Source organism: Grus americana, unplaced genomic scaffold (assembly GCF_028858705.1).
Source record: "Grus americana isolate bGruAme1 unplaced genomic scaffold, bGruAme1.mat H_54, whole genome shotgun sequence".
Taxonomy (NCBI): Eukaryota; Metazoa; Chordata; class Aves; order Gruiformes; family Gruidae; genus Grus; species Grus americana.
The window spans coordinates 59,972-70,320 of NW_026561376.1; the positions used below are offsets into that span (position 1 = coordinate 59,972).

Here is a 10,349-nt window from a genome sequence, read left to right on the forward strand (position 1 = left end):
ATAGCAATGACCGCCCTAAATTTTCGCTGCAGCTACTTTTCTTCTTCAATTCAGCCTGCTACCTCTCTGCAGGCTCTCTAGTTTAATGACTGTTCATCCTTTCATGTTAACAGAAACATACTAACTACTGGATAAGGGAGGGTATGTGTGTACTAGCAAGATCATTAGTCTGAATAAATGTGACAGCAGAGTTGCACGATAAATGCCACAGTTAGTGGTAAGCATAAACTACAGCTTTGGGTGTAAAATACTGTAATTACAAGGGATGGAGAAAGCTCCACAGTTTTTATCCCCACAGAAATCGATAGTGATGCAGACTGCTGCTCTTTGCTGGAGCAGGGGCAGTCTGATGAAAGAGCTTATTGATTTATCCAGCTGATGCTACTGTAGTGAATAATAGACTGGAAGAGAAAGGGCTTGTAAATTAGACTCATTCAATCCAACATTTTTCAGGATATCTTTTATGTACAGCTATATAGAGAGATACATTTACAAGTGAGTTTTTGTCAAAGCAACAGCCTATTGACTCCTGGTAAGAGGCTCTGTCTACTAATTCTTTGACCTCAACTACACTCATGGTACTAAAGTCAACCTTAAAGCTCGCACTAAAGACTGACACTAAGGAGGAAGCATCGGGGCACCTAGGAGCAGGATTTGGCTACGGTGCAGGTAAGCAGCTGGCCAACACATCTCCCAGAGGGCTACGGCCACAGAGGGAAGGTGGCTGTGGCTCCCTCCGGGCCATCTGTGCCACACCAGGCCCACTGGCATGAAGGCGTTGGAAAAGTCTGCTGCGGATCCACAGGTCCCCAGGCTAGGAGAAACGTCAGTTCCAGGCCAGTCCCCACCAGCCTCAAATAATGTGGCAAGAGGCATGGTGTTTTAGGAACAAAAGGAGTCCTGTGTTTCTTCCTAGCTCAGCAGGCAGATCTGCTATGAATCTAGATCCACACTGGCAAAAATGTAAGTGATCAGATTGGTTTTGCATAAACCGAGAAGGAGAAATAAAGAAAGAGAGAGGGAGAGAGAGAACAGCAGGCACACTGCCAGCAAGTACGGCAAATCAATCTTCTCAGCAGTGATGGATCAGGGAGCAGGGCTGTAAGTTTTACAGGTATATGAATCCCCGCGAGTATAAAGACACCATTAAAACACTGCCATTAAATTCCAACACTGAAGGATGATCACAGCCCCTGGAGCCAAGGAGGTCAATATGTGACTGTATATTTTTCATTACCATTTTTTATATACATATATATGAAGCAGAATAGGATTCACAACAGCCTCACTCCCTCTCCCGCTGAAGACCTCTGCTTTATACCCAGCATCCACTTTCACAAATAAAATGCAATATACCATCAACAGATAAATGAGATCCCTACAGGGCTTTTATTCTGCTGTACCATTATATCCACTTTTGCACAAGATTTCTGCTTAAATAGCTCTCTTTATGCACATACACAAAGATGACATACACCTGTCTAAATATAACCTGATAGTGAAGAGCTCTTCTGTATGGGGAAACGTATCTTTTCTTCCTAATTTACCATAATGACTTATTCACACTGTTGGAGCTAGGGGTACGTTAGCCTCCCCACTATAAAAGTCACCAAGGTGTTCTACAGTAAGACGTGGCTGGATTTTATTTTTTCTATCTTTAGAAAAGAAAAAGAGAGGAACTCTGAATCTCACCTTTCTGTCTTCCCCATAAAAACAAATGTTTTGAGGAATTACAGCTTTATAGGCTGCTGACATTGACTAAGAGTTCTTAACATGCTGAAAGCGTTTGTGCGAGCCACACTGAAGAAGCCTTTTTTGTAAAACTGGGAAACCTCTGAGCAAATGGCCATGCTGTGCCATAGGGTAGCTCAGTGATTGCTGCCAGCACAGCCGTCGCCTATATGGCACTTATTCAAGAAGCAGACCTATGTATTAGCTAGTAGTGTCACTCTTCTGTCATCATGACTATTTCAGTCAAAAATAACCTGCCTCAGAGAATAAAAATTCCTGACTCCTTTTTCATGAGAGAACTCAAAACATTTTAAGATCTGGACACAGAGATACCAGATAGTTACAGCCACAATTCTTTGGACAACAGAGAGCTGAGGCTTGACAGAGAAGTACTGCAGAGAGACAGGGTGAAGTAACAGGAGAGAGGTGTATTTGAGGATTTTGGCTCAGGTTATTGCACTAACGAAATGTGAAAGGAAGTTTCAAAGCATCAGCAGAACAGAGAAGACCTCATTTTTAAGAAGTGATGGGGTGCAGAGAAGACTGATTATTCATCAGCATATGTCAGAATCACCCTAAAAGCCTACTTTGCTTTACTTCTCGCTCTTATTAGTCACAAAGGCAGGACCATGGCGCGAACAGGTGCAGGCAGAATAGACTTCAGTGCTAGAGCTGATCTTCATGAGGCTGCAGCATGCTGATAACTATATATCAAGTTTGCATAGGCACTGCATAGATACAGGGTACCTCTTTCTACTACAGGACACCCCAAATTCAAAAAGGGGCATAACTATTATATAAAGAAACACATGCAATCACCATTCTTGACAGTAAGAAGCCACAAGCTGATCTGCTTTGCCAAGTTTACTTTTTTGAAAATGCTGGGTTTGCCCTAAACTCTGTACTTTTCATTTGCATTGCCCTAAGAGTCACTGCCAAGCTTCCCCGGACAGGTGCTGAGCCAGTATTAGAGAGAAGGGCTGTTTGGTGGGGAGGGCAGGGGGCAGAGGGCTCTGTTATGGGACTTTCTAATTCTTCACTGCTCAACTTTTAAACTTCAGACATCGTTACATTAATCTTCAGGGAAGAAGAGTGGGGTGTCCAGTCTGGTGAGAACTGGATTAACCCATTTCTCCGTCCTACAGATGATTCTGTGACTTTAGGGCATTGATGCTGACCCGCAGCTATTGCAGGTTTTTCTGCAGCCACATATGTCCCAGACTCCAGAGGCGTCACAACGGCACTTACCCTGCATGCAGAGCCCGTCGGTGCAGTTCTTGGACTGCAGCACCAGCCCCTCGCAGTCCTTCCCCCCGTTCTTGGGCGCCGGGGCCGTGCACTCCCTCCGGCGCCAGTGGGTGCACTCTGTGCCGCAGGTGGACCACTTGCTCCAGGACGTCCACTTGCCGTCCACTGAGACAAGGAAAGGACACGACTTGTTAGGGGGTACGTAAAAGTGGGACCGAGCGAGAGCGATGCACGTCTTGGCACAAGTCAGCCTGTACCTCCTGGCCATTCCCAGCAAGGCAGAAGGATTGTAGTCTGCTCTTCTTAAAGTCCTATTTCTGCCCTGTAAATGCACATTCACTCTCCTTCTCCTTTCTCTCTGCCCCAGCCCCGTTTCTGCTCTTTCCTCCCCTTTTCATAAACTTGTCAGCACTGCTCAAAGTGTACAAGAAAATGAACAAGTCGGGAATCTGTGATCATTTTTTTTGTCATTTTTTAACACAGAGGCTAAAGTTAAACTTGGCCAGAAATTTTTCTTTAGTAACATTTAAACATTTAGTAACATTTAGTAACATTAGACATTTAATGTTAAATATTTTCTATTAAAACAAGTATCCAGCGGCACTGACGTATTTCACATGAGCAGAATCAGGAATGTGTTCAATGCCTTTCAAATTCCCGCAAATGATTTTCAAAAGCACTAAATTGAACAGCCAAAGAACAAACTATGAAATTTTTCCAGTGACGTAGCCTGAGCCAGGACTCTGTCATTTGGAATAGCGACCTGAAATGAAATTTCAGCTTTTAAGTTTCACCCACCACTAAGACCCAGAGTTAGATGGCCAAGCTTCACAAGCTGAAGACAACCCTACTGCCATCGATTTGAGTGGGACTGCAGAGGTAGGAAAGTCCTGGACATCACAGATGGCAGAACTGTTCTCACAGAAAAGCCATCAACTACCTTGCGAGTCCTGAAGCAATTTTGTATTTTTGAGAATTTTACATTTAAATACTTTTTAAAGGTGTGCATACACATCTCTTTCCAGGTCTTTGTCTTTGAAGTCAGGTAAACACATGCCTCAACTTTAACATCCACACCCCAGATGCTCCACTTGCTGTGACAGCTGGACTGAACAGACATTGCAAATATATTTACATCATAGTTGCTTTCTGTATTCAAATTCCAGTCCTTTCAACCTTTATCTCCTACTATTCGAAGCTCTGAATGTCTCCCAAATCCCTTGAATTACCAGGGCTGAGACATTAGTGCAAGCTGCGTGCAAAAGTGGGTCTGAATCCTCTGCTGCTTGCTATAATATGCTCAATTTTTATCTACTTACGTAATATAATTTCATATTCATTCACTGAAATGTTGGATTTATTAATAAAGAGAAGGAGGCTTTTGTAACTAATAATCTTCTCCTGAAATGACTGGTGACAGACAAGCTATTTATCTAGGGCTATGTACTGTTCATACTGAACCTGGACACAGAGTGGTGCAAGCTATTTTCTGAACACTCTGGCCCTCGCAGAAGGCACCACCGTTGAGTGGGGCAGGATTGGTGCAGGTCCTCGTACGCTTCTGAAAGCCTCTCCCGCATCGGCTGTTACACACTGACCACTCGGTCCAGGTAGACCAGCCTCCGTTCACTGAAAAGCAAGAGAGAAAGAGTATGATCGCGTAAGCGAGCCCTCTTGGTCAGCCCAAAGGTGCCTCTGGCTCTGTGTCATGCTGCCTCCAACAGCAGTCACAAGCGATGGCTGGGAAGAGCATGAGAAATGACACTGAACAGACACTAAACCACGTCTCCAACGCACTGAATGTACAGCATGCCAGAAGTCATTGTACAAGTCGAAGAAATGCTGATGCTGAATGAAAAACACCATTTGATGACCGTGACGACTGGCAGGTGACCTGCCTTCTCCTGAAAACCGACCTGACCCAGCACCAAGCACACCTGGTGCTGTGTGTATGGCCAAAATCCCTGCGGGTTCAGGGAGCACCCACAGCCCTGCCAGCCAGAAGCCTGCACTCTGAAAGCTGCGCCATTTTACAAAGGGGGATAACCTGCACTCCAGCTCATTCTCAGGTGTACCCATCATCTATGCGCAGGAACCCCTGTGCTTTGATTAGAAATTGATAATTTTCTTTCCCTTTCTTTCCAGAAGCTGATCTCAGGATGTCAGGACAATGTCACTCACCCCTCTATGGACATAGCCGGTGCATATAAATGTCCCAGCACTTCCGTAACAGATATTTAAGCTGTCCAGAGTGAACTCACACTAAACGCATTTTTATTATTGGACTTTAGGGAGATATTTATCTCTGGGAAGCTATTTATGCTGACTCTGTTTTTCACCCACCTCAGTTTCTGGGATAGATGGATGGATGAAAAAGGAGCTGTGCTGCTCTATGCAATAATGTTGTCGCCAGGGTATGGATAACATACTAATTGCTCAGATTCCCTAAACCCAAATGTTTGTGATATGACACAACCCTTAAGCAGCTCTGTAGCAAACCCCATAAAAATGGCTGCTCCCTTACATATGTGTCTTGACTGCACTGTTGAAAAAAATGCTGTATATGTATGAGGCAGAGTTGCAGCATGCATACATCTTTATGTTTCTGCATTCAATACAGTTACAAAACACAGTGCTCTTGCATGGTCCATCCCTCAATATCACAAACACTGCTAATCAACTCAATTCAGTCGGTTTTCTATAAAAACTGAACTAAAATGCCCTCCATTGTAACTTCAGGGAAGCAACTGCTTACAATTAAATCTAACTGCTACCCTGAATATGAAATGAATATTAGGGATAATCATAGGGATTTTTTTCCTACTTGTCTATCCTATAATTAAGCTGATTGTAAGGAACACCAGGACAGTCAGCTGGCACGTCGTCAGAGCAGGTTTTGTTCTGCTGGATGCCCCCGCCTGGGACGCATCAGGGCAGAAACTTTGTAGGGGCAAAGGCTCGGAGTGGTGGGGCAGAGCTGCAGTGCAGCACAGCCTGGAAGAGACCCCAGGAGGGCATCTCATCCGGCCCCTCCCCAGCCAAAGCACGCCCATCCTCAATATTAAACTGAGGCTGTGGATGCAGACACAGAATAATGTCATCCCATGCTTCGTATTCCCCTGATGCTTATTTTTAAGCTAGGTTCTGTGCCTATGAACTGCAGTCCCAGAGGGCTTTGCTACTCTGCCTGACATCAGAGTATGTTTTGGTAGTAGACATCAAAAATAAGTTTATTTAAAGAGATATAAGAAGATGGAAGATTCTGCTGTGCTCTGACATTCTTACCACTATCTGGAAGCACACACTTCCCTTCAGTTTTACTCTTATTTCTGAAAAGCGACACTAAGAACGTGAAACGCGTTGGTCGAAAGCAATGCCTTGGACACTCCTGCCGGAGGAAGTGCCCGAATGGCTCCTTGCTGCCTCCAGCCAGCGTGTGTTATGGCAACGGGAGTGACCGCCTTCTCCTCAATGAGACACTGGCTCTTTGTGTAGGTGCCTGTTCCTCCTTTAACACCGCTGTCTGTCACCAATAAGCCAAGCCATCAGATCTGTACCTCCAAGTATTTTTGGTAATGAAGCCCGCCTGCGGTCGCCGCATACGGCTGCAAGTCAAGAGGCAGCACAGGCGGCCCAGCCTGGTTACTCACCGCAGTAAGAGTTGCATACAGGCATTTTGCATCCCCCTCCTGTCCCACCACTCGCTTTGAAGGCACGTTCATCCACGTGTAGCGGGACAAGGCATCACTTACCATAGACAATCACAGTCGCTGTGGTGCTCTTCCTTTTGGCCACGATGTTTTTGGCAACACAAGTGTAATTGGCTGTGTCAGAAAGCCGGGCTTGCTTAATGATCAGGTTGTGATCGATGGTGATGTAAAAATTTCGGTCTTCCACGGGATCAATCACCTCTTCATTCTTCAGCCACTCCACCTTGGGGTTTCAAAGGGCCAGAGAGGAGGCAGTGAGTCAGCACCAGGTCACACCACAAGAGGCACAGTATCTGCGATTACATTGCTTGTCCCAGAAAGCACGAGTCAAGGCACATCACAAAGGACTCGGCTGAGGCACACTGCCAACTGAAATGAAACACCACGGCAGAAACGCGGGAGAACACCCTTCACGACCACCTTTTCCTTCAGGTCCCCTTCCCTCCCACGCATCCACACAACAGTTGTCTTGCCTTGCCTTGAAAATATCAATGCATTTTCAAAGGCTGCCAGCTAGTGTACAAATAGCTGATCTATGTTTTCAGAGTCTGAGGCAAAGGATAAGGAAGGGGTGATACCTTAGGACCGTATCTATAAATAGAAAATTCCCTTACAACATCAGAAACCCTAAACCAGCAGAGGTCTCACACATTCTTTTGTACGTCTTGTCTAATTAGGCAGGTAATAATGCAGTAACCTTGTATGTACCTGCCCTGGGTCTAACACAATGAGGCCCTATACCAGAGTAGGTCACACTAACAAATTACAAACACGCCAATGTTTTTAAATATACGTGCACTCGCACGTACACGCATGTTATTGTTTTGCTGCAATCAGGATTAAACAAAATAGAGACAGTTACCAAGGAAATAGGGAATCACAAAGACTACATCAGTGCTTATTTTTCCCTTTTCTTTATGTAAGCTATATTTTATTTTAATAAAGTGTAATTTCCTTGGTTACACAGAAAAATATTTTCATATGTGATTTTTAATCTAGACAATGTTCTCTTTATTGCCTTCCTTAAGAAACACCCTGTTATATCCCAGCTGACTGCTGCGAGCCACGCTAATATAATTTGGCTGCAGATCTAGTAGCTTGTTTTCATTTTAACTGAGAGTGCTCTCAAGGATGGGACTGGGGCTCTGGATGGATCAAAGCCGGGCCTTCATGTCATGGGATCATTTCACCTTGTGCCCAGGATTTAATTAAAGGAAGAAAAACATAAACACAATCAACCCGCCAGACTTGTGAGGTGCTAACCACCAAGACCTGCTCTCACAAACCCCCTTTTCCAAAGATATTTGAGGAACTGCCCGAGCACTGACATATCCCAAAACCAATAGAGAACCTGCTCCCCCCACCGAGACAGCCGTACAGACCGTCCCGAGCTGTGGGGCGAAAACCGACGGCCCCTCCCGGTGTCAAACATAGAGGGCTTGATTCATCCCTGTACGGAGCCGGTCCAATGCTGCGAGACCAGCACCAGTGGCCGTGGGCTTGGATTCGAGCTGCCCACCACCTGCTCCCCATCTTTAGCCCTACTTCAAGCAGCTCCAGCTCCCCTACCCCAGTTTGGGTGGATGTGCACCAGGTGTGAGCTGCTTCCAAAGATGTACACCTTAGTGAACGTGCAGCCACGGCCCCGAGGAAGGCTTGATGTAAACCCTCCTCTCCCACAGCAGATTGCTGCAATATGTAGTAGCCTCACAACTATTGATACTGCACAGCTTAAAATCAGTGGTGCAAAAAGGGCTGTGGAAATGCATACGTGTGTCTGCAAGGAACAGGGAAGGAAGAAAAAAGACGTAAAACTTTGGAGGCTGTGTTTCTGTCATTAGAACATTCATGTTTTACCATGGAAGATACAAGTTCTTAGTCAATAACCTGGTTTTCCTTGTCAGGATGATTAAAATTGTTCTTCCTCCTTTCTTGGATCCTAATAGGAATCAGGTATAATCAAGACAGACAAATTCCTGTTCAGTCAGTGGCAATATTTAGCTCCTTCCTCACTCACAGGTCAAGCCTGCATGAATTCCAGACTGAAAAACAAGCCAGGAGCTTACCGTCCCACCAGTGGTAGGCTGCCACTTAACCCCTGCCTCTCACACAAAAAAATACGTCTTTCTTGTTTTTTAATACCATTATTTGTTTCTGGAATGGAGTACAGACTCGTACCAGGACTCTAAAAGATGCTACATGCACTGCTGCAGCTGCGTCCGTACCACCTGCAAATCCACCTGTGCTTTTCTTGTGCTCTGAACGCTGAGGACATCAGGACGTCAGCGAGGACAGGACTACAGCCCACATGGTCTAAGGCTCAGTCCAAAATGTTTCTGGTACGCCCATCCAAGCGCATACTCTAGCAGCCCTCAGCACTATGCAAGGCTCCAGGCTCAAGCGCGCAGTTCTTTTTTGCAAGCACTCTGCAACACTTTCTTTCTCCACAAAAACACAAAAACACACACACCCATATTCAGCCTGGGTCTCAGCTGATTAGACAAAATTAAAGCTATGAACATTAAACTCCCTGTCATCCCTGTAAAAACACTGAAGATGATATGAAAACAGGAATTGCCAATATCAGAAAAAAAAAAATACTCTGTATTATTCAGTATATTGCCTCTGGCTCTTCACCAAATCTCTTAGGAAAAAGATCCTTTCCACCTAATGGCTCACAGAATTTGCCAACAATAAACCACTAAGTTTGCAGAACAAAGGATGTCTTTTTTGCTGAAAAATCTGTTTTGCCAGTACATCAGTACTGTGTGTGCACATCTAAACCCCATCTCTTTTACAAGATACCTCTTTAATAGAACTAATTCAGTCTTCTTCTGGCATCCAGGTTTTTATAATGTCACGAGTCTATTCATGTCGCAAACTATAATGTTGTCAAATCTGAAGGGAGGAACTGAGGGATGATTTGACAAGAGGCAAGAGTCGCCTTTCATACACATTTTAGCCATCAGCAGAGCAACACAAAAAAGAGCACGCCCCTCCAGCCGTTGTATTTTCTCCTCAGTCCTTGTAGAAATTGTAACTAATTAAACACACTACAACATGTGAATGAGACTTTTGTTGGTACTTATTTTCAGTTACTAATGGCCTCGTTTTTTCTGGTGCAGGTGATTGCAGTGCTCAGCACCTCCAAACCTCAGATTTATTTTTTGAGGTAACCAGAATAGGTGGGAGCAGAGCTGTTCTGTCACGTAGGTAGGAAGAGATCAGGTGTCAAATACAACAGAGAAGAGAACAAAGCAGAACGAGACACTGTGATTTATGAGTGACAAGTATGCAAACTGTTATTACAGAAGTTAAAAGCAACGATTTCTTTTGATGCCATGTCATTCCCCAAGGCACAGCCCCCTCGCTGAAGTAGGCTGTTAATCCAGTCAATGCAGAAACTTATCCTGAATTTAATTCCGCTGCCTGAATAACGGTGACTGGGGCCCTGGGGGAAACTGCCACGCTCGCAAGATGCTGGCGGATGAGGCGCCTGACGTTTATGTGCCAGGGACCCACCCCCCGGGTGAGCAGCGACACATACCCATGGGCATTTCAAAGCGCACAAGATGCCTGTCATCAGGATCCTCATCGCCCTCGTGGCTCCATTTTTCAACTCTCTGGAGAAGAACCCTAGAGTAGATGTTTGCTTTTGCC

General features: G+C 45.0%; 1 protein-coding gene across 1 annotated transcript in view; it reads right to left on the reverse strand.

The window, feature by feature from the left end:
* LOC129200336 (netrin receptor UNC5C-like) overlaps positions 1-6,921 on the reverse strand; it is a gene marked incomplete at its 5' end in the record, with an annotated part of 51,279 nt that extends 44,358 nt beyond the window's left edge. Inside the window, 3 exons of the mRNA XM_054811656.1 lie at positions 2,980-3,144; positions 4,441-4,608; positions 6,732-6,921. Of these exons, the coding sequence (XP_054667631.1) occupies positions 2,980-3,144; positions 4,441-4,608; positions 6,732-6,921 (523 nt within the window). The remainder of the gene's footprint in view (positions 1-2,979; positions 3,145-4,440; positions 4,609-6,731) is intronic.
* Between the last annotated feature and the right edge of the window lie 3,428 nt (positions 6,922-10,349).